Source organism: Aegilops tauschii, chromosome 6 (genome assembly GCF_002575655.3).
Source record: "Aegilops tauschii subsp. strangulata cultivar AL8/78 chromosome 6, Aet v6.0, whole genome shotgun sequence".
Classification (NCBI taxonomy): domain Eukaryota; kingdom Viridiplantae; phylum Streptophyta; class Magnoliopsida; order Poales; family Poaceae; genus Aegilops; species Aegilops tauschii.
Genome location: NC_053040.3, coordinates 343,386,984 through 343,412,303, shown reverse-complemented (window position 1 = coordinate 343,412,303; position 25,320 = coordinate 343,386,984). Strand labels below are relative to the sequence as shown.

Genomic DNA, 25,320 nt, shown 5'->3' with positions numbered 1-25,320 from the left:
CATGATCTGGAATTAGCAGCCGTGGTGCATGCATTGAAGACATGGAGACATTTTCTCATCGGAAACCATTGTGAGGTGTATACGGATCACAAGAGTTTGAAGTATATTTTCACGCAGAAGGAGTTAAATCTCATACAGAGGAGATGGCTGGAGCTCATTAAAGATTATGATATGAGATTGCATTATCACCCTGGAAAGGCTAATGTAGTAGCAGACGCGTTCAGCCGCAAGAGTCATGTCAACACCCTCATGACAGGAGAGATACCTCAGGAGTTAGCCGAGGACCTTCGCGAGCTATGTTTGGAAATAGTCCCAAGAGGCTATTTAGCAACATTGGAGATTCAATCTACCTTGATGGAAAGGATCAGAGAAGCTCAGAGGACAGACAAGGAGATTGAAGAGATAAAGGAGAAGATGAGCAAAGGAAAAGCCAAGGGATTTCGTGAGGATGAGCACGATACCTTGTGGTTTGAGGACCGCGTATATGTACCAAATGATCCGGAGATCAGGAAGTTGATTTTGCAAGAAGCCCATGATTCACCGTACTCGATTCACCCAGGGAATACCAAGATGTATTTGGATTTGAAGAATATTTTCTGGTGGACCGGAATGAAGAAGGATATTGCAGAGTATGTAGCAGTTTGTGATGTGTGTCAGAGAGTGAAGGCGGAGCATCAGAAGCCAGCAGGATTGCTACAACCATTGCCGATACCCGAATGGAAGTGGGATAAAATAGGCATGGATTTTATCACCGGATTACCCAGGACTCGTTCAGGCTATGACTCAATATGGGTTGTAGTTGACCGATTGACGAAAGTGGCTCATTTCATTCCAGTGAAGACCACTTACACCAGTGCTAAGTTGGCAAAGATATACATGACCAGGATCGTATGTTTGCATGGAGTTCCGAGGACCATTGTATCAGACAGAGGAACCCAATTTACCTCGAAGTTTTGGAAGCAGTTACATGAAACATTGGGAACCAGGCTGGAATTTAGTACAGCTTTCCACCCACAGACAGATGGACAGACCGAGAGAGTCAACCAGATTTTGAAGGACATGTTGAGAGCATGTGCACTAGACTACGGATCCAGTTGGGACGACAATTTGCCATATGCAGAGTTTTCTTATAACAACAGTTATCAAACCAGTTTGAAGATGGCCCCTTTCGAAGCTTTGTACGGAAGGAGGTGTAGAACACCGTTGTTTTGGGACGAAGTTGGAGACCGTCAGTTGTTTGGACCAGATTTGATTAAGGAGTCTGAACAGAAAGTAAGGTTGATTCGCGATAGGCTCAAGGTAGCCCAGTCCAGACAGAAGAGTTATGCTGATTCTAAACGAAAGGAGACAGTTCACGAAGTCGGAGACAGAGTGTATCTTCGAGTATCACCACTTCGAGGAGTGAAGCGCTTTGGAGTTAAGGGAAAGTTAGCGCCCCGTTTTATCAGACCATACAGAGTTGTGGAACGTATGGGAGAGGTTGCTTACAAGCTGGAATTGCCCGAAGGATTGTCTGGAGTACATGATGTATTTCATGTTTCTCAGTTGAAGAAGTGCCACGCAGAGATGGTTGAGATACCGCTGAGAGATACTGTGCCACTGGAAGCGATTCAGCTGGAAAGTGATTTGACCTATGAGGAGAAACCAGTTAAGATTCTCGAGTATGCCAGCCGAGTTACCCGCAGCAAGGTTATCAAGTTTTGCAAAGTTCAGTGGAGTCACCACACGGAGGATGAAGCCACCTGGGAGCGAGAGGAAGATCTACGGAAGGACCACTCCCACCTGTTTTCTAGCCAACCCGAATCTCGAGGGCGAGATTCATCTTAAGGGGGGTAGGTTTGTAACATCCCAAATTTTCAATTTGGAATGTTATACATAGATCATCATTGCATATCATGTTTTATTGCATTTTGACAAATCCTCGATAAATCCTAAGCAACTCAAGGACCCTCGGAGAGAGTTGGGGATTTTCTCGAATTTTCATATTTGATTTTCGTCAAATTATAAAACGAGGATTTTGGTTTTAATTATTTTTTTCTCCGGAAAAATATTTCATTTTCAAAATAAACGAGAGCAGAAAATATGACTTCTCCAAAACAATTGAAATACTGGAGGAAAAATGTTAAAATCATTTATTGGAATTATTTGGATTTTATTTGCTATTTTTATTGCATTAAAAATATTGCATGTTTTTCAAAATATTTATTTTGTGTTAAAAAATGTTCACCCTATTCTAGATTTTCTAAATAGATGGCAAAAATTTATTTTATACTTTTCTGATTTTTATTTATTTTTCTGTGAATTATTTTCCGCGGAACTTATTTTAAAAAAAACACGCGAGCGCCCGCTGGGCCGAGCCCAGGCCGCCGGCCCACCTGCGCCCCTCTCTCCTCACCGCGCACGGCCGCCGCCGTCGCCGTGTCCGCCATGGACACGGGAGCAGCCCCGTCGCTCGGCTTGCCCCCTCCCCCAAGCCTCCGGTCCCCCCCTTATATACCCCCCCCTCTCTCCTCTCATCCCGCCGCCCCGCCGCCGCACTCGCCGCCGCCGCACTCGCCGCCCCGCCGCCGCCCGCCTTGCCGCCGCCGCCGCCCGCACTCGGGAGCCGCCGCCGCCGTTGGCCGCCGCCGGAGCCGCCCCCTCGCACCCCCCCCCCCCCCCGAGCCCGCACCCGCCGCCCCTCGCCGGAGCCCCGCCGGAGCACTGCCCCGACGAGGTACTGCCTCGTTGCCCCGTTCGTCGTTGCCGGTTTTTGTTAAAAAAAACCCCTTCGCTTTAAAAAAAAACCCTAGATCGGTTTTTTTTCGGTTTTGTTATTTTGCGAGCGTTCACCGAACCGTTCGTTTCGACGAACGCGTTCGTCGGTTTTTCTCTGTTAACGAACGTCCGTTCTTTAACCGTAAGTCCGTTTTTTCTTTTTCGTCGGATTTTTCTGCGATTATCTCAGATTCGATTTCTGATCGAATCTTCGTTTCTGTTTAACTTTTCGCTTGTTTATCGGAATCAGGCGATTCAAGCGCCTAGAGTTTCATCACGAAATTCTCTTTCCGTTTAACCTACTCAAACAAGTTTTTGCTACAGTAAAATTTGACCTAGATCCAGATTAGTAAACGAAGTTTCTTTCTTTCGCCGTTTGACTTTCGTTGCTTCGTTCGAGTTGATTCTTTTTGTAAACCGGAGTTCTTAAGTTGAACTTTCTGGTTGAATCTTTCATTCGAGTTTTACCTGTGCATTAGATGAGTACTGATTGTATGCTTGTTTGTTTGCGATAGAGTACCCGGAGTGTGCCGCTTGTTACTTCGAATCGCTAGGTTTTGCGGATCATCAGCAAGGCAAGTAACACTTTGATCATACCTTTCCATACCCAGTTTTACTGCATTAGATCTATTCCTCAAACATTGCATGACTAGGATCTAATTAAATTGTGGGTATTGGGAAGTAGTTGAGGTAGAACCTATTACCCTGTTTAATATCAAACCCTTGGGAGTTACTTCTACGTTGCTATTATTGCCATGCTATGCTCGTAGACGTGGTTTGGGTTTGAGTGAAATTCATGACGGATGTGAGATTGTTAATAATGGTTTACTTAAGGTGGCAACTAAAACTCACATCTGGGTGGATTGAGGTACCTGGGTATTCCAGGACTGCCTGTTTTTCTTTTGGACCGCCACCCAGGTTCAAAGGGATCATAAGATTATTCATGCTAGAAACTTCCGTGTGCAGCCGCAAGCTATTATGGGCTCTAGCATAGTTGATTAAGTTGTGTGAACTCTTACAGTGGTAGACTAGCAGATGTAGGGGAAAGTAGGTGTAACTGTCTACCCATACGTAAGGTGCAAACACTTCTGAAAGACTGTGTCTTGGTCATCCGTTACTCAAACACCATGTAGTGCGAGTAATCCAACGGAGGAGATCAAGTCATGTGGGGAAAAGTGCACAAACCTCTGCAGAGTGTACAAACTAATCATGGTTAGCCGTGTCCCCGGTTATGGACAACTTGAGTATCTAGTACCTGGATTATCATGTGAATCTCATCACTATGTTACTTCTAATTAATTTTGTTGGGTTATTGATGACATTTAATTGGGATTGAGATGCTGTCAACCATCTCAATGTTTCACAACCACCATGATAGTTAAATAAAATTTATTCCTTTGAAGTAGGATAAAATTGGCTTTTCGCAAAACTGTAACCATAGAGCTTTCCACCAGCCATATATGCATGTAGTATAGCATTATTGTTGTTCATTATTCTCTATGTGTTACATTGCCAGCATATTCTATGTGCTGACCCGTTTCCGGGCTGCAACGTTTCATGTTGCAGACTTTTCAGACGACGAGTAAAGTGCCTTAGGTCGTGGTCTTATACTCAGTGATGCCGCTGGAGTTGATGGACTCACTTATCTTCCAAGTCTTCCGCTGTTATCGTTGTTAGATGGCCTTAAGCCATGTTTATCATACTTAATCTCTTTGGAGATATTCGATGTAATAAGTGTGTGATTGCTACTCTGTTATAAATCCTCCATTTGTACTGTGCGTGTCAGCATTACTGATCCAGGGATGACACTGGTGCACAGCAGCACAGACCATTTGAGGTCTGGTCGCTACATGTTTAGAACGAACCTCATGGAGGACTTCATGAAGAACAAGCACCCCATCCAGGATGTACCGCCCCTGAATGAAGGCAGACTAGTTGGGGTGGGTAATGTGGTCAGCGAGGAGGGTCACCCTATTGGCGTACCCTTTAGCCAGAATCCGGAAGATCACGTTGATGACCGTGATTGGACGAAACTGGCGGATGTCGGAGGCACCCGGGACCTTTGGGATGAGCGAGATAATCCCATAGTTGAGGCGCCCGAGGCCGATGGATCCAACATAGAACTCATCAAAGATGGCCATGACCTCAGGTTTAATCACGTTCCAGAAGGCCTGGAAGAATTTAACCGGGAGGCCGTTGGGGCCCGGAGCGGAGGTGGGATTCATGCCTCGAATCGCGGCCCAGACCTCGCCCTCGGAGAACGGGGCCGTGAGGGCCTCGTTTTCCGCATCAGAAACCAGCTGGGCACCGGTCCAGCAATCAGTCGCCAGGGAGAGGCCGCTCCTAGGAGCGGCAGAGAACAGGGACCTATAGAAACCGTCGACATGGCTACGAATGTCACGGGGATCCTGCAATAGGGAGGCACCATCCCATAGGAGGGGGATGGTGTCGCGTCTACGTCGGCCGTTCGCGATGGCCTGAAAGTAGGCCGTGTTCGCGTCGCCCTTCAAGACCCATTGCTGGGCCCCGCGGAGGCGCCAATACGCCTCCTCATCAGTGTAGATGACGGAAAGCTGGTCTTCTAAGTCGTAGCGAGAGAGCCACTCGTCTGGGGAGAGGCCGGTTGAGTCAGCACGCAAGTCCAAGGCTTGGATGGCGGCCAACAAGGCCTTCTTACGCTCGCGGAGGTCACGCCCCAGGTTAGCACCCCAACCCTTCATGAACTGCCGGCCACGCTTGGCACAGAAATGCCAAGAGTCAATAGCCGAGGGAGGGCGGGGGTGGGGGTGGGCACGGGCCTCCACCTAGCGAGCGCCAACAGCCTCCACAAAACCGGTTTGGGACAGCCAGAATGTCTCAAAGTGGAATCGAGGAGGAATCGGCAGCCGCTCATCGGCGGAGGAGAGGAGAAGAGGCACGTGGTCGGATCCAATCCTGGTGATGGCCCGAAGGGAGGCTAGAGGGCAACGGAGGTCCCATTCCAGGGAAACTAGGACCCTGTCCAGAACGGACTGGGTCGGGGAGGCCTGGCGATTGGTCCAGGTAAACCTGGCACCAATCCTATCAATCTCGCGGAGGCCAAGGTCAGCAATGCAATCATTAAACATTTGCATCCGTGCAAAGTTAACGTTCGCGTTGCTCTTGTCCTCCACGAAACGGAGGAGATTGAAATCGCCTCCAATGACCACCGGGAGAGAGGCCGCCGAAATCTTCCGGTGGATCTCCTCGAGGAAGGACGCTGACCTACTATGGTCGGCCGGGCCGTAGACAATGATGACCTCCCACTTGAAGTTGAGCGACCGTTCGAAGAGTTCCATGCTCACAAAGAATTGCCCCCGATCCATGCTACCCACCTCGAAGGTGGCATCCTTGACACCTAAAAGGATGCCACCCGAGTGGCCTATGCTCCCACTAGAAGGGAGCCAATGCCAAGCAAAGAGGTGAGAGCTCAGACGGTCAAGCTCCGGGAGAGAAAATTCTGTACGCATGGTTTCTTGGATGGCGACAATGTCAATGTGTTCATCACGCATGTATTCCACGAGTTGGCGGCGTCCCCACCATGGCCGAAACCGCGGATGTTCCAGAAAAGGGCCCGCATTAAGGCGCCATTGGGGGGCTGCTTGACCCCAGAAACTTAACCATCTTTAATTAACGAGCTAGTCTAGTAGAGGCTTACTAGGGACACGGTGTTTTGTCTATGTATCCACACATGTATCAAGTTTCCGGTTAATACAATTCTAGCATGAATAATAAACATTTATCGTGATATAAGGAAATATAAAATAACAACTTTATTATTGCCTCTAGGGCATATTTCCTTCACCAAGTGTGGCCGAATCCACCTTGGGCTCCTGACCTTGGCCGGCCCCCCTTTCCTTGTTTGGCGCCATGGAGAAGGCAGGAGGGCCTAGCCCTCCCCCTTTTCCTTTCTAGGGCCGGCGGCCTAGAGGTGGGGGGCGCACCAGCCCCTTGTGGCTGGTGTGTTCCTCCTCTTGGCCCATTAGGCCCATAGATCTCCCGGGGCCTCCCGGAACCCCTTCCTGTGATCCGATGATTACCCGGTTCACTCCGAAACCTTTTCGGTGTCCGAATAGCATCGTCCTATATATTGATCTTTACCTCCAGACCATTCCGGAGCTCCTCGTTATGTCTGCGATCTCATCCGGGACTCCGAACAATATTCGGTCACCAAATCCATATAACTCATATAACACTATATCGTCAACAAACGTTAAGCGTGCGGACCCTACGGGTTCGAGAACTATGTAGAAATGACCGAGACACCTCTCCGGTCAATAACCAATAGCGGAACCTGGATGCCCATATTGGCTCCTACATATTCTACGAAGATCTTTATCGGTTGAACCTTATGACAACATACGTAATTCCCTTTGTGTGTCGGTATGTTACTTGCCCGAGTTTCGATCGTCGGTATCTTCATACCTGGTTCAATCTCGTTACGGGCAAGTCTCTTTACTCGTTCCGTAATACATCATCTCGTAACTAACTCCTTAGTCACTTTGCTTGCAAGCTTCTTATGATGTGTATTACCGAGAGGGCCCAGAGATACCTCTCCGATACACGGAGTGACAAATCACAATCTTGATCCATGCCAACTCAACAAACACCTTCGGAGATACCTGTAGAGCATCTTTATGATCACCCAGTTACGTTGTGATGTTTGATAGCACACAAGGTATTCCTTCGGTATCCGAGAGTTGCATGATCTCATAGTCGAAGGAACATGTATTTGACATTCAAGAAAGCAGTAGTAATAAACTGAATGATCATATGCTAAGCTAACGGATGGCTCTTGTCCATCACATCATTCTCCTAATAATGTGATCACGTTATCAAATGACCACTCATGTCTATGGTTAGGAAACCTTAATCATCTTTTGATCAACGAGCTAGTCTAGTAGAGGCTCACTAGGGATACGGTATTAGTTTATGTATCCACACATGTATTTAAGTTTCCGGTCAATACAATTCTAGCATGAATAATAAACCTTTACCATGATTTAAAAAATATAATAATAACCATTTTATTATTGCCTCTAGGGCATATTTCCATCAGTTGCGGCCTTTTCGCCCTGCTTCTCGCCCTGACCAAGACATAAAAACTCCTTAAAACTAGTCTAAACTAAGACGCTCACGCCGCTGTACGCTAAATCGAGGCTAGAGGTCGAGCCCACCACCACTTAGGACCCCGTTCCTAAGGACCTTCGGACGCCGTCGATACATGCAACATCAAAGGCCAGCATCGTCGGTCCAGGACCGGACCGACGCCACCCTGCTGCACAGTCCACCACCGCCACTAGGCCCGATCCGACACTGCTGCCCAACCCCGCCGATCAAACTCCCCTGTGGACAGATCCTCCTCGCAGGCATCGCAGCGGCCAGAGGGTTGAAGAAGCTGGCGACGGCTAGGTTTTACCTCGTGTCATCTCTTGTGTTGTGCGGTCATCTTATCACAGCCCTTTTGTAGTTTTTTTGTTCACGTGGCCGCCCAAAGTTGACGTGCTCTGAGTTTTCAAAGCTGCTCTTGCCGACAATATCACAATAGTTAGTAACCGCCTAACCGGCCAGGACAACACGGCCGGCATGTTTGCCCGTGAAAAACAAAAGGAGGAATTTTAGTTTAGATTAGGAGTAATTTTCAGTTAAGAATGTAGACTACATATATTGGATCCAGAATTATTGGGCCTAGAAAACAATCGGCAATGATTGCTTGACCACATGGGTCTGCGCTGCTGCTGAGGTGGAAGATAAGCAACGCGCCAAACCCTAGCTTTAAGAATATGTACACGGTAGAGCCTAATTGGAACCGTGGTCGAACCACACGCGACAGATCACAGATGGACCCGATCCACGAATGCACATCCTTCGGTTTTTTCCCCCACACAACATGTGGGGTGGAGTCCATGCGATCATGCGGTGCCAGCCGTACGAACAATTGATGATAGACCATACTCATGTGCCAGAATTTATGTGATGCAGCTGATCTGAGACGTTCTGCTCTGTCCATGGCTCGAAAAGATCAGCTCGAGTATCTCCGAGTGAGACTTCCAATTTATCTTCGGTCGGTGAGGTGACGGTACGTGGCTGTCTGCATCGCGGTATCATCTACTTGTCGCATCAAAATGGCTCCAAAATATCAGCTCTTCCAACAAAAGAAGAAAAACTAGCTGAATCTGATTTACCCGAATGAAATGTGCAGGCATATTATGCGCCGGCCGGGCAGTTCTCCTGGAAAATTAACGTCTTCGGAACGGTCGTTTTGGCCACACGGCCAGTCGGCCAGAAAATGACTGCGGCGGATGACTTGCGCAGCTAGTGCGTGGTCCCAGTGCAGTGCATGATTTTTGCGTGCACTGAACACGATTGCGAGCCGCGACACGGCGACGATGGAACGCGCGGCGCCAGACGAATACGACAGCTCCTCCCCTCCCCTGTGCTCGCTCGCTCGCTGTTGTGTTGCCTCTCACTCAATCGCGAGTTTCTGTTACGGAACACCAACCTTTATTTAGAGACCAGAAGAATACTCCAAAGCGTACGCTGATGACTCACACAGACTATCATTCATTCATTCATTGGCACCCACCAAACACAAACCACCCTTTGATATATTGCTTCAGGGAAACCGCGGAAGCAATCAAGCAAAAGAGGGCCCCATCTTTTCCAAAAAAGCACATTTGCGTGGAACCCCAACTTTTTCAGAAAAAAGAAAAAACGCTTTGCTTCTACGGCGCAAGCACGGAGCGCAGGCCACCAAACACAAACCTTTCTGTCCGATGTCAACACGTTTGCAGCAATTAATGTTGGACGTGAAAGTCGTAGAGAGCATCTAAGAAAAGATGCATCTGTGCGCTAATGGTTTAAGCATTGGTCGCTCACTGGCTAATGGTTATTCATGCATATGCGTGTACATGATGATTTTGTACTTGTGTATTCTCCGGCTGGAGTATATGTCTAGGGAGATAAAATCTCTCATCATGGATGACAGTGTATTCTTCGACTAGGAACTACCTCATCTTAGGCCGGCCCGGCCTTATTTTTGTGACGTAAAACGACATATTTTTTTGGTTGTGTTGGTTGTGTGCAAAGATTGGGCATGCACTCAGTGCAATTGTATCATCTTGATATATTGATTGGATGAAAATGATCTTCATGGGAAAAAATCAATAGCTTTTACTACACTGTATACCGATGCGACACTATGTACTCCCCTGTTCCATAGTGTGTTTAGATTTTTTGACAAGTCAAACTTTGCAAACTTTGACCAAGTTTATAAAAAAAAACTATTTATATCTACAATACCAAATATATAAAATATGAAACTACGTCCTTTGACGAATCTAATGATATATGTTTAGCATTTTAGATGTAAATGCTTTTCTCCTCAAACTTGGTCAAAGTTGGTGAGGTTTAGCTTTAAAAAGAATATATGTGCACTACATTATGGAGGAAGTACTACCTCCGCCCTAATTTATTATCCTCATTGTGTTTTGTGCCAAATTTTGACCAAAGATTTAACTAATAAAATATTAATACATGTCATAAAAAATAATATTATCTAAAACTATGTTCAAATACAAATGCAATGATATAATGTTCGTGACATGCATTATATTTTATTACTTAAATATTTGATCAAAATTTGGCACAAAATACAACGGGACCAATAAACCAGGACGGAGGTAGTACCAAATAAAGTTTGGCAACCCTTTTAAGGCAAAAGCATTGGCCAACGTAGCACCGACATACTGTAGGCTCAAAGACGCGTAGAATTATGCTTACCTTAACAGTGCCACCTAGGTGATTGTTGAGATAGAAAATAGAGATCATCAAATAAGTTGTATTTCTCTTAGTATGACAATATCTGTTACAATGTGCAATTACCTCCATGAAATGTTGTTTTACATGCACCAATGTGTTCATCATAAAAATAGAGTTGTTAGCAAAATGTGAAAACTTGAACTAAGGGCCCGTTCGGAAGCTCTCCAGCTTCCGAAACGAGCCAGCTTCTCGCGGGAGCAGGGCGAGCTGGCTTCTCGCGGGAGAAAACGGTTCGAGGGTCGGTCGCGAGAGAAAACGGTTCGAGTGTCCACTTCGGGAGGGCAATCGAGTGTAATTTCCTACAACTCCTACTTCTCGTTTTTTGAAGCTGGGTCGGGGCTGCTCCCAAAAATTGCACTGCCTGCTGCTCGTTCTCCAGGAGCCAGATTCTCGGAGCGCTTCCGTTCGGCTGGCTTCTCACGGGCTTCTCGGGAAGTTGGAAGCCAGCAGACATCCGAACGGGCCCTAAGTGTATCTGAGATGTTAGGTTCTTTGCGGTGGAACCAACCAACCAGGGTTCAAGTCCTAGACTTGGTATTGGTGATCGTATTTTTCTTGATCCATTTCATGCCTTTCAGCGATGTGCGTTCACTGGGAGAAGGCGTTCTCTCAACTACGAAGGCGTCTGTGACAACTTCGTCAACCTATAAGTGTATGTGCGTATCTATAAGCTTTACGTGTTCAAAAGCAAAATATGGAAACCATACTTCAATGCCCTTGACATATCCAGCATGTCTTAGGGACTTAGATGCACGAACAATGCAGTTCACAACTTTGTTTAAGCCCACGACTAGTACTTTATTACTAGTATATACGTCCATACAATTCTTTTTTGCATGCACATACTTGTTTACTAAAAGATTCAAATATATAGAAAAATCTGAGCCATATAATTTGAACATGGAAGAAGATTTTTTTTTTATAATCATGGGAGAGACCAAATTGTGTTCTTAAGGACCGCCGTTAAATAGACTTATTTTGGCATATATCGGATCATTTTTCTCGGGTTTTGATAGCAAGAGGCGGCTACATCGGCATTGTCGTGGGTGTAGGGGCGAACGGAGGGCAGAAGAACACTAGATATGTGTTTCCAGTTCGTGTCCCATAGGGGTGTTGACTTCCGTGCCGCCCGGCGAAGTTGGGGCGGGACGAGATGGGACTAATGGTACCTTGGTTTATCCCATGTCCATGGCCTTCCTCGGAGGACGTCGACGAGTCAGAGGATGTTGTCATTTACATGCGTGTGCTTAGTGTTTGTCCACGACAACATCCTGCGAAGGGGACGACGTTGCTGCATGTTTTTGTTCTCAAGTTCTATCTTTGTCCGATGAAGTTTAGTTGCATATGACTCGGTCGGTGAACTTGTGAGTTTTGTGTCCCCTTTGGAGTTTGGGATTATCGTCTGGCCCTCCTAGATGCTAGCTTCTTCGGGACGATGATCTTCCTAAGTCATGGTTGCCGGCATTTTCTGGTCTACATCGACGATAACCGAACTGTTGCTTTTACAATGTCTTGGATTTCAACAAGGTTGTTCCGGTAAGACAGAATCCTAGAGACGGCAACGAGGTCTACTCACGACGTGCCACCAGTGGATGCAAAAGGAAGACAACAGTGATTTCTTCGAAGACTTGCTTGCAATTTCATATTCTTGTAAGGGCCGAGTTTTTTTTTTTTTTGCTGGAATGCCTGGTTTTATTTAATACATGGCCTTGGGACATTTCCAAAAAAACAATACTATGTTTTTATGTTTGTGGATCATGATAATTGTGTGCTCAATTTTGTTATCATTTTTAGAACATTTTTATTGGGCGACTAAACAATTTGTTTATGTTCACGGGTAAATTTGAAGACAGATCAGAAAAAAAAAAATGTCTTCCCCAAAAAGAAAAAGAAAAAAAATCAGAAGATAAGCCAAGCACCACATGTAGAAGCAGGCGATACTCTCGATCATCCTCCGCCGTCTGCCGGTGGTTGCACTTGCTTCCATGGCTCTCCGCCGGCGTGTTCTGCCATTCGGATCAGGCCGCCACGCCTACCCCCAACCCGTGCTCCGCTCGCCCCAGACAGGCGGTCCCCGTCAGCATCGTCTTCCCCACCTGTCACCCTCCTCCTCCAATCACAAGCCGTCTCCGCTCTCGCCCGTTTCGTGTTGGCGTACACGCGGAGTCGCGATTCGCCCGCCCTATAAGACACTCTGCCCCTTTCCCCGAGCAGCGCCTCTGCCCTGCCCTCTATCCGTTCCCCCCACCTCCGCCCCCCTTCGCGCGCGGCGTGTGCGTGCGTTCGTGTTGTGCGGGCGGGCGGGCCGGCTAGTTAAATGGGCGACCCGGGTGGCGGAGACTGCCGGGAGGCGGCGGCGGCCGAGGAGGAGGCGCCGGCGCCGGCCGTAGGCGGGGCCGACCACCTGGTGGTCATGGTCCACGGGATCGTCGGGAGGTACGGCCTATACTAAGCTTATCGATTTTGTGCTCTGATTTGGCTTCAGTTTTCAGGAAAGAAAAAGTTATCTGGCTTCCTGAATTGCTTGATCCTCCTAGTAACACGTAGGGACCTGTCGGTTGTCTTGAAAACTTTGCGGATTTGTGATTGACGCGATAGTTACCTGATTTGCTTTGAATTCTGGTTGGTATAGCAGGAGATGAGCACGCGCGAGCGCCAAGTTTGTACATATTTACCTTTTGACATTAAAATGGAATAATTTGATGACTTAGAATATCATGATAGCAGGCTAAATTGAGATGGAGTATCACTTCATGCTACATGGTTCACACGGATTCGACTGGTTTGGCACTTTCAACAAATAAGCGAAATTAGGCCCCATTTCAATGAATTCAGAGTGCCTAACTAGCTGATCTTAACACGTTACTCTTTTCCCCAATGCATCCACACATGCATACTGCAACTATGAATAATCTGGTTGTTCCTACTTTGGCATTTCCCCCTTGTATTGACATTACTCTCGTTATTCGTACAGCACAGCCGATTGGAAATATGGAGCTGAGCAATTTCATAAGTTCCTACAAGACAGAGTCATAGTTCATTGTAAGGTCTACTCATTCCTGGGTGTTCATTGCCTATCTTATTGGTGTGAACTGTTAAAGTATAGTGAGCTATTGCATTACCACACGTAGATCACATAATCTCACCGTGAAATAAGAAAAAACTATTGTGGCAGATAACAATAGATTTCCTCTCTCCCTGTACTTCCATTGTTGCAATTGAAGCCATACAGAACCTATTTCTTTTACAGTATGGAATTTCTTTCTGGGTAATGAACATTTCCTTGCGGGTAGTCCAATGATATGTTAACTCTGTAGGTAGTAACAGCAACATGCACAAGCTAACTTTAGATGGCATTGATGTGATGGGTGAACGGTTGGCACAAGAGGTTAGTTTTTCATTACGCATCTTCCATTTTTCATCTTCCTTTCTGCGCTTTATGTCTTCATTCCCCCAATTTAATGACAAAAATCTAGCAAGCCAGGTTATTGAAGAAATCAACAAAAGACCACAGATAACAAAGATATCTTTTGTTGCGCATTCCGTTGGAGGATTGGTTGCAAGATATGCCATCGGAAGACTTTATAGACCTCCTGGACAATCACTTGAAAATTCTCCTCAAAGTTTGAGAGACAGCAACAGAGGCAATATACATGGGCTTGATGCAGTCAACTTCATAACTGTTGCATCACCACATCTTGGTTCTAGAGGAAACAAGCAGGTTGTGGTTTAATTTTATCTTATGTTACTGTATCCAGAACAGGAGAAATCGTATAATATTTCCATCTTACGTTGATGTTTTTTTAAAACCAATATGCAGGTTCCTTTCCTTTTTGGAGTTACTGCGATAGAAAAGTTTGCGTGCTGCATCATTCACTTCATATTCAGAAGAACCGGCAAGCACCTATTTCTTACTGATAATGATGATGGAAAGCCTCCGTTGTTGCAACTTATGGTGGATGATTGTGGGGACCTACGGTTCATGTATGCTTGTCTGCCAGCTGCCTCTATGTGCTTGGATTGTGAATACTTGTACATTTTCATGCTTACGGATTTCTTATTGTAGATCTGCTTTGCAAGCATTTCAGCGAAGAGTGGCATACTCCAATGTTGGTTACGACCGTATCCTTACTTTAATCCTTAAATAAGCCTGTAAAAAAAAGCTTTTTCTTGAGGTTTTTCCGTAACTGATATTGATTAAGACATTGTTGGATGGAGGACATCATCAATCAGGGGGGCCTCCGAACTACCCAAGGTACTGTTTATGAACTTTTATGTGTATATTTTGATTTTGGTAACTGTGAATCTATATCATAATCCTTTCACTTAGTTGGCCATTTGTAACTTGATTTGATTGTCTTTTGTAGTGGGTTGATTCGACAAGCAAGGTTTATCCACATATTGTATACGAGGAACTATCCAAAGCAGAAACTCTTGATCAATGTGCTGATGTTGCTGATATGGACAAGGATAACTGCACTCTCGAAGGTATGCATCATGATTTTTACTAAACTAGGATTATGTTGTCTTTCACTATGCCATGACTAGTTTCTTATGAACAAAAGGACGTTTTTGACACTACACTAGTGTCAAAAACGTTCTTATATTATGGGACGGAGGGAGTATTAAATACCACTATAAGATGGAAAGCTTAGTTGTGATTTGGACTTTCCTAGCTGTGTTATTTGAATTATTATTTGTTTATGTGTACTAGATTGGAGTTGACGATGCTGCATTTTCGTGTTGACATGCAATATTGAGAATAAGCGTCCCAGCTCCTGTTGGTTTCGAACATGACATAACTAAGCAGAAAAGGACAAACATTACTATTGACATCATACTTATCTCATTTTTGTTTCTTCTAGCATAATTTGAGTTTAAAGTTGAACTTAAAGGATGCTATGACATTGCATGGACTATATGTAAAAAGAAAAAAAAAAACATGTTGATTTGGATGCTGCCTTCAGTTTCACACTTTCTTCGCTTGATCCAGAAAACTAAAGCAAACTATTGCTTCTCAGTTTGGAATAGTCAGGGCATGGGAACATCCGGACATGACACCAACTGTCATGTTGTGGTTGTTTAATGTGCCGTGCCATGTTGCATAGGATCCCTGACTACACACCATGTCTCCTGGGTGCGTATGACTCTAGAATGTGTAGGTGTAACATGGTGTCGGCAGATACGGTCACAAATTAGACCATGTTCAAGGACAGTTTACAGACTAATCGAGATAAATCATTGCTCCTACCTTCACTGAAACGACTTGTGGTTGTGGTGTTCCGTGTTGGATCTTGTGGTTGGGCTGTCATCTTTTTCTATCTTTCTTTTTTCTGTTGTGGGAAATATTTTCTACGTTCCTTTGATCACGAGTTTCCACAAATTGTCTAATGTACTATCCAAGGAATCAGAAAGTGCAAGTCGTATCATTATTTGACACATGCTCTTAGTTCCTATATCAGTCCTGGAAGCAGAAGTGGACCTGATGGGCTAGCTTTGCGTGAAATATTGCAGAAAGGCTTTTGAGAGGACTTAAGCGTGTGTCATGGGAAAAGGTGGACGTCAGCTTCCATAATAGCAAAGCAAGATCTGCTGCACACAGCGTAATTCAGGTACGTCTTTGGCTCTCAAGCGCCATCCATGCTCTGATATCCACAGCGCTAATGTTTGGGAACATGGTGCTGAGGCTGAGGTGTTGTCTTCCTATAAACTGGAATTTCGAGCAGGTGAAAGATCCCGTCATGCATAGCGAAGGGGCCGATGTAATAAAGCATATGATCGACCATTTCGTTACCTAGTGGACAGCCCCCCATCTCTGGAAACAAAGATTGTGTTGTGATCGTACACGAGTTGCTAACTGCGGAGTCGCCGAGCCTGGTGAGCACGTTTATGGCAATCCCAGGAATCAAGTTCAGATAGACGGCGTTCAGAAAGTTGAAAGTGTTTGATATAAGTAAATATATGTAGGGTCGTGCCATGTCGTTCACTAATCTTTCGCAATTATTATGCAATATGTATGTTGTGCGGTGTGAGCGTAGTATCGGCTTTGTATACTTGTAAATGTCCACCACTGTTTTATCAATGTTGATACGTTGGCGCGCATCTTTTAAGGGGAAACGTCGCAATGATAATGGTTGGCAGAGATGCAAAGGCACTGCTGATATTTGACAAACCTGATGGCAAGCGATCCTTATTTTCTTCATTTTCCACTTTGTATATGTGCTATCTTCTTTTTCTGATCGCGTGGCAGAAATGACTGCCTTTTCTTCTTACAAAAAAAATGCACATTCTAATTTAGACCGGCAAAACAAAATTCGAAACTGTTAGCTTAAGAATCTTCTGAAGAAAAGGAACTGATCACAGCAGGAATGTTTGTAATTTGAATGCTTGCACATTTCATAGAAAAGATATCCTAGAAAACAAACTCAGCTCCCGAAAAAAAAAGAGGAAATCTTAAGCACAAAATCTTTTGTTTGTACATAGGCCACAAAAATGATGTTTTTCCCCTCAAAATTTGCAATCACATAGGAGTCGAACATTTTACATGCCTAACTGTTTTGACATTTGATAAACAGTCTTTTGCACCAGTTAGCACATTCTCCTGGATGCATCTTAGTTAGTACCTGATTAATCGCGAATTGAACAGACCATTGTCAATAACCATGTAGTAGTACATGGAGACGACGGGTCTATGATAGCATCGACATGGAATTTCATTACCAGGCTCAGGCGAGCATCGCCAAGGCAAACATTCTCGACGATGCCTATTCCAGCTCATTTAATAAAATATACAGACTAACATCAGTTCCAGGCTCAACATTTTCTGAGTACGATACAGCAGTCACTGCACGAACTGGAAAACAGCAAGTAACTAGACCTATCTTTTGGACAAGATGGCCAATTCCTATCTGTACACCTGCTAGAAAGCCAAAACTCTGTGAAAAGTGATACGTTGTACCAGTGGCAAGCTCCACGGTTCCGTCCTGTCACTCAAACCACCCAGAAACATCGCATCATCGCCCTGGACTCCAGTGGTTGCAGTTGTAATATGTCAATTTTGCAGAAAAAAAAGCATGGAACATGTCAAAGAAGATCTTTGGCTAGCTTTAATGGCACTTCTACAGGTTGCAAGTCAGTGGATGGTGCTTCCAACAGGTGCTTGTCCTCATCACCCTCATCGCTGTCCGAAGAAGATACCGAATCCAAATCATCATCTGCATATAGTGTTTAAAAAGGAAAGAATCAAGATGGTCAATAAGATCGCACAAAATTAGCATATACTATAGGATAACATCACAAAGTATTTACACAACCCTCCATTGTATATGGGTCTTACAAAATGTGGTTGTTTACAATGGTAACTTAGATGTGTAATTATTCTACTTGAACTGATTATACCAGAACATGGAAGATTAGCCAGTAAAAGAACTCTTAATTCATGCAAAATCATAGTGTAGTTTTTAAGTGTCAATTTTGGTCTAGATAATGTTATACAACTGACAACCAATAGCTTTGGACGCTTCCTCCACCACTAGGTTTTCCTGATCAAAGCATATAGCCACCATTCTGGGCAGCCCCGTGCAAACTATTCCGTGTCGGGAATAGATGATTGGTATGATGAAAACTACTGGAATACCTTAGTTTTGCTCATTCAGCATTAAACCAAGAAAACTTGCCTCATTTCAAGGAAACTTAATACATTCAACTATAACTATACAAAACTTGGAAGATCTTAAAGCTGCATGAGTTATATGAAATGTGAAATGCCATATATGTTTCCATCTGTTGTGAAGCATTCTCATAAGATTATCCATTTTAGATATAATAATTAACAGAGATCTGGGGTAAGCGAGTGATGGCATCTAAAGAGTGCCAAAATAGGATTGGTTCCTTTTTCTGAAGATCCGAGAATGGTGAACGTATTGCATAATTTAAAGAAGCCCATTCCGTTTTTAGGCGTTATTCAGGATGATGTCTTAAGCGATAACACATTCTGATTCTTCTATAACATAACTAATTACTATTTACTACTAATTGCTTAATCATGTGCAAGTTACCAGTGTGCATAACACTTTAAGGTTGATGGCACTAACTGTTCAACCTGAAAGGAGGGTATATAAAAAAGGTTATGAAGAATTCTGACTACCGTGCAAGACAAAGTGAAATCTCTAAACTCCAAGGAGCAACAAGGAAAAGGACAGATCTTAATCAACATGTTGGAGCTTATATTTTGCAAAGGAAAGCAAAGTATACAACAACATGTCATTCTTAGCCTCATGATATTTCACAAGAATGTCACACTAACAGAAAGAAACAACATGTCAACATATAGGTTTCTTTTGAAAGGAAATGGAAGAAAAGTTCAGAAGATACAGACCAATAACTGGACGAAGAGTTGGGACACGTCCAACAGGAGAAACTTGGACGCTTTCTGGTAGTAGACAGTCAAAAACTGAGCCTAGAGTTTTGAGAGAGAGAAAATGCAACCATTTAGCTATGATTTTCACCAATCTCAGGAAGTACGTAAACATATATGATAATGATACCAACCTACTCTGGCCAACCTATTCACCCAGCCAGGGATGGGTTTTCCAGTCAAGTTCCTACAGACATCATCTGTGAAATGATTGCAGTTCTTCGCAATCAAATTATATGTATTGCCATGATACTTCCCTGCAAGTCTTTCAATGAACGAGCGGAAATCTTCCCGAGACATGTCAGTTGTGCCTAGCGACACCGTCTTTCTATAGACAAATCCAGGGCAACATTTCGATTCCACCTCAAATACACCGCTGGATGAGAAATCATGTGCTCCAAATCCATATTCCATGCCATGAACTACTCATTTGGAAAAAATGGGTAAAAAAAAAAACATGAGTTCATGCTTCTGTAGATCATCTAAGTATGACATGCACATGGAGAAAAGGAACACATAACCATAGCAAACAGAAGTGAGATGTTCCACAGTTCTACACATAACATAACCAGCCTGATTTCCACAATGCATAAAAATACAATGACGTAAACCTACAGTCAGTTTCAGTTCTTGAATTTTAGTGTACGCCAAAACTACACTTATGGAAGTATTTTTTTCATGCAAAATATAATATACCAAGGCGGATGTCATGCACATTTCTCCTTGAAATTCTTCCCAATAAAATACATTGTTCATTCTATATTTGTTTCCCCTTTTCCCTCTATTATTTCTCGCGCATTGATCAGACAAGTCAAAATATTTTTGGAAATCCTCCAACAAAATTCGCTATTACGATTGGGGTAACCAGAACATCTAATTGGAATTGATCCTAAAACAGCAACGGTACTGACAAAATCGTTCAAAAATCACCCTAACCAAATAATTTTCAGGAAAACTGAAACAGCTCGCATCTCAGTTAAATCCATATAAGCGTAATCATGCTCACAGGGGCAGAGTCACGGGCATAGGAGAATCCACATGAAAGAACAAAGGGAAAGGGAAAGAAGGGACCAATACCTTCGATTCCGGAGTGGAAGACGCCGAAGCCGAGCCAGTAGAGGTAATCGTTGACGGGCGTGAGGTCGTACACGTTGAGCAGCACCGGCGTCGTCGCGCCGTCGTTCCCAGCGTCCATCTCCTCCCGCCGGCGGAAGCCAACGAGCCCTACAGATCTCGCAGCCCGCCCACCATCAACTGGCAGGGAGAGCTAGGGCTAGGTCGGAGCGCGTGAGCCGGACGACGACGACGCCGAGACGGTGGCAATCGAGTTTTTTTTTTTCTGTTTTTCCCTGGAATTGATTTTGATTTTCTGATTAATTAGGGGATAATGAACGGCCGCTTCTTTTGACCATGTGACGCTATCTTCACGCCCAGCTGTTTTGGTGCCACCGCCGGCGACGGTACAGTTCAGTAAATCAGACCGTAGAAACTCGCGTGAAGCTCTTTCCGTTTTCAAATTTATTTCTGTTTTTATCTTGCGAAAAGGTTTCAAAATAATTTGCAAAACATTCAGACTGTATCGCTTGTGACAAATTTGATGCACAAAATACCACATAACCTTTCACGAAGGATCAAATATTTCGCGAGGGCGTCTCTAAGCCGCAAGACCCGTGCGAATTTGAGCGTATCCTTCAAAGTACCATTCTTGAATGACTTTGTGGTATTGACCTTAGCCATCGCCGGTCATCTAGACGCTTTTGATAATCCGTTGATCTCCTTCTTGCCAACTCACATTTCCCTTCCTTCAGTTTCATGTTTCTCATTGCCGCCTTCAGACATTCATCTTTTCCTACTATCTTCTTCCCTTTCGACGCCTTTCTATTGTGATCTAATGACAACATAGTTGTCGTTCAACAACTAGGGTTTTTCTCCTAGCTGTATATGGAGTAAACATACATACGCGGACGAGGAGCACATCAGGACGCACCCCTCTGGAATCAAAGCCACTCCTGATTTGTTTGGGGATCGGTGCAGTCTTTTATTTAATTGGCAGCGGAAACACAATACAGTGTGCTTGCGTATATGCTGACAGTAAACAGTTGTACGCACTCATTTAATTTCAACGAAGCATTGAATGGCAAAAACTTTGGGTGCACTTCCATTTAATAAAAATAACCAGAATGAAGCATTGTAAACACTAAAGATAGCAATTTCATTTGTGTATATGTGACGGTATACATTAGTTTTGATTGCGGTGATTAATTGCACCTTTCTCAGAATTTGAGAATAATTCCTGACATTCTCGGAAAAATCCCGAGATTATTATAAAATAGTTTCTAGAATTATTACAATGACGCTCTCAGTTTTCCACTTAAGATAGAAAAAACATTGGGAAATGTGTTGGAAAATCTCTCAGATTGTTTTACATAATTCCCTAGGAATTAGTATTGAAGAAAAATTCCTGGGAACTTGGTACAAACAAAAAATATTAGATGTGTTATATGATTCAAAACATAGGGCTCAATCAAATCCGGAGATTATTATTAAAAGGTTCCTAAAAAATATTAACATTTTTACTGTAAAAAAATATTTTTTTGTTTGAAGATAAAATTATTACCATGACGTTCTCAGTTTTTCATTTAAGATAAAAAGAATAACATGGAATATCTTGAAAATTCTCTGAGATTTGTTTACATATTTTCTAGGAATTAGTATCATAAGAAATCTGTGTTTTACTAGAAAGGTGTAACTTCGTAGAATAGCGGTGAATTTGAAGAAATGGCATTGATGGACGATGTGACCATTACAGAAATAAATGCATCTAGAACAAGCGTCAAGAATATGCTGCAGAATAAATGCATCTAGAGTCGATAAGGTGCTAGAGAGTAGGCAAAGGGGTAGTTCTTGCAGGGAATACAACCCTCTATCTGTCCTAAATCAAAATCATAAATAAGAAAAATACCCTCATATTAATATAGCAGTACATATCCCTATGTTTATTTAATGGTAAGATATGAGGGGTTGCGCCCACATATGCTCCTAAGCATTTTGGTAAACATGTGAATCACTTTGCACCTTTTCCCCACGAGCGACTCCAGCAACCAGGGTTTCCATGCCCCCCTGCCGCCGATCTGCCTCGCCTCTTGTGGCCTCAAGACTATGGAGACACGGTCGATCCCGACCCTTACCGGTGGCTGAGTTCTTGCTCCGTTTTAGGCATTTTTTAAGTTAATTTAGGATTTGTGTCTTGCTCAGGAAGGCAAGGCGATGACGAGTCCCTGAAGATGGAATAAGGATCTCCCCACCTAACCCCGTTCCGACGGTGCGCCTAGCGTCGTCGGAGGGCATGTGGAGGTGTGCCCCCGCCGAATTTCACTGGATTCGATCAATGTTTTGTCTCCGATGGATCTATATAAATTGAGTATTCATGTGTCTACAAGTTTGATCATTCGAATCTCTTCATCATTGACGGTTGTTGTTCTGGTGTACTAGTCCTTGTGACCATATCACAATGACTTTCTAATTGTCTACTACAACAAGGTCTGCTCTGCTTCAGGGGGATGTGATACGTCTCCAACGTATCTATAATTTATGAAGTATTCATGTTGTTATATTATCATTCTTGGATGTTTTACAATCATTTTATAGCAACTTTATATCATTTTTTGGACTAACCTACTGACCCAGTGCCCAGTGCCCAGTGCCAGTTGATGTTTTTTATTTGTTTTTTATATCGCAGGAAATCAATATCAAATGGAGTCCAAACACCGCGAAACTTTTTGTGGATTTTTTATGGACTAGAAGACTCCCGATGGGCTAGAGCAGCACCTGGGGGCGCGCCCTAGTGGGTTGTGCCTCCCTCGGTGGCCTCCCGCACCCCCTCTTTACCCTATAAATTTTCAAATATTCCAAAAACCCTCGGGGTTAACCTAGATCAGAAGTTCCGCCGCCGCAAGGCTCTGTAGCCACGAGAAACCAATCTAGACCCCGTTCCGGCACTCTGCCGGAGGAGGAAATCATTACGGGTGGCCATCTTCATCATCCCTGCGCCCACCATGATGATGAGGGAGTAGTTCACCCTCGGGGCTGAGGGTTTGTACCAGTAGCTACGTGTTTAATCTCTCTCTCTCTCTCTCTCTCTCTCTCTCTCTCGTGTTCTTGAGATGTCACGATCTTGATGTATCGCGGGCTTTGTTAATATAGTTGGATCATATGATGTTTTTCCCTCTCTATCTTGTGATGAATTGAGTTTTCCCTTTGAGATTTCGTTTTATCGGATTGAATACTTTTATGAATTTGAGAGCACTTGATATATGTTTTGCAAATGAATACTCGTGGTGACAATGGGGTATCATATTGATTCACTTGATGTATGTTTTGGCACTCAACTCGCAAATTCCCGAGGTGAAATTGGGGTAATCTATGCATAGGGGTTGATGCACGTTCTTGTCTTTGTTTCTCCGCTAGAAATCTTGGGGCACTCTTTGAGGTTCTTTGTGTTGGATTGAGTATTATGAATCTGAAATTATTTGGTGTTATTTTAGTACGAACTCTTGGATATCGATAGGAAAGAATAGCTTCGCGGTGGTTTCGTACCCTACAGACAATTTCTTCTTATGTTCTCTGCTAGATAGGAACTTTAGAGTGATTCTTCATCGCACGTTGAGGGATGGTTATATGATCCAATTATATTAGCATTATTGAGAGATTGCACTAGCGAAAGTACGGACCCTAGGCCTCATTTTCAACCATTGCAATACCGTTTGTGCTTCGTTTTATCAGTTGCTACCTTGCTGTTTTTTATTGTTCTTATTACAAAAATCAATATCTACTATTCATATTACACTTGTATCACCATCTCTTCGGCTCTTCGCCGAACTAGTGCACCTATACAATTTGCCATTGTATTTGGTGTGTTGGGGACACAAGAAACTTTTTATTATTTGGTTGTAGGGTTGTTTGAGAGAGACCATCTTCATCCTATGCCTCCCACGGAATGACAAACCTTAGGTCATCCACCTGAGGGGAAATTGCTACTGTCCTATAAAACTCTGTGCTTGGAGACCCAACACGTGTCTACAAGAATAAAGTAGCGTAGTAGACATCAGGATGACGGTGGCGGGCCTTCCGCTCACTCCAGTGCTTATAGTCGTCCCTAGGGATGTAATTTTGGTTACTTATAGTGTTCTTTGTACTCGCATAAGTTCGATGAATTGATCAGAAGCTTTTCCGATAAAAAAGACAGAGTTATTGCTTTAAACCCTAGCCCAGTCCTATATACCCTTGTCCAAAGCCAAACATGCAAGTCTATGAAAATTACTAGTTAAGGGGTACCCTTGCAAAGGCCACCATCATCTTCTCAGGCGCGGACAAAGTGGCACACTGCGCGTGCGTCACTTATCGCAACCTGAGTATTTTTCCTTTCTTTGTATATTCGTTTATTCAAAACGTTTCATCTCTTGAACCTTGCGTTCAAATCCTGAACTGTTTTCACTATTGGATTGTTGCGTTGAGATTTTGAAAACTAGATACCATGTTAATACGTTTCAAAGAACTTTTTTATCATGTTAGAAACTAAAAACAAAAAAGTCCGGTAACAAAAATGAAAACAAAAAAATCAACTAATGATAAAAATGGATAATGAAAAAAATGAAAAAGGAGCCAAGAAGCACAATTGCGTTTTTTAACCTTTTTTCCCTTTTGGAAAAGCACAACTTTTTTCCAAAAAGCACAACCGTGCTTCTCACAAAAGCAAATCTGTGCTTCCACAAGAAGTATTGTTATGATTCTCGTGAAATCACATATTTTATCCCTTTTCAAGAAGTGCTTTTCACGGATGCAAATCTGTGCTCTCACGAGAAGCAAACTTGTACTTCTCATGAAATCACATATTTTTTTCCTTTCTGAGAAGCATAATTGCGCTCCTCGTGGAAGCACACAAACATATTTATTTCCCGAGCATCACAACTGTGCTTCGAGAAAGAAACCTAAAGAAAACAATTTTTCTTCAAAACGTAGGAAAAATCAGGCATAGGCCCAAATGCCAAAAAAACCATCAGAAACCCGAAAACATATTAAAAAGAAAACAGAAAATCCAGAGGGAGCGTCCAACATGCGACATGTGGCGTCAGCTAGATGCATCACTTGGCGTGCTCTCAGCCTACAAAAAGGACCCTTGTGGTTCCTGCTAGGGCTTTTCTTTTGCGGGTAGAAATTTGTATTACTCAAAACCTATAGTCCTTACAATCCATCGCAGCCAACTTCAAAGCATCTGGAGGTCCCGAACCAAGCCAAGTCATGGTTCTACC

The 25,320-nt window shown here is 43.7% G+C and overlaps 2 protein-coding genes across 2 annotated transcripts; one reads left to right on the top strand and one right to left on the bottom strand.

Annotated features, from left to right (window-relative positions):
* Positions 1-12,552: 12,552 nt before the first annotated feature.
* Positions 12,553-16,768, top strand: LOC109740619 (putative lipase ROG1). The gene is made up of 10 exons (XM_020299675.4): positions 12,553-13,032; positions 13,571-13,638; positions 13,914-13,984; positions 14,081-14,317; positions 14,417-14,580; positions 14,663-14,718; positions 14,799-14,851; positions 14,964-15,084; positions 16,111-16,208; positions 16,323-16,768. Exons 1-10 carry the CDS (start codon positions 12,914-12,916, stop codon positions 16,392-16,394), a joined length of 1,059 nt encoding a protein of 352 aa, XP_020155264.1. The 5' UTR covers positions 12,553-12,913; the 3' UTR covers positions 16,395-16,768.
* A 584-nt stretch (positions 16,769-17,352) lies between these two features.
* Positions 17,353-20,424, bottom strand: LOC109740637 (deSI-like protein At4g17486). The gene is made up of 4 exons (XM_020299692.4): positions 20,090-20,424; positions 19,147-19,434; positions 18,974-19,054; positions 17,353-17,810 (listed from the first exon to the last, which is right to left on the bottom strand). Exons 1-4 carry the CDS (start codon positions 20,205-20,207, stop codon positions 17,680-17,682), a joined length of 618 nt encoding a protein of 205 aa, XP_020155281.1. The 5' UTR covers positions 20,208-20,424; the 3' UTR covers positions 17,353-17,679.
* Between the last annotated feature and the right edge of the window lie 4,896 nt (positions 20,425-25,320).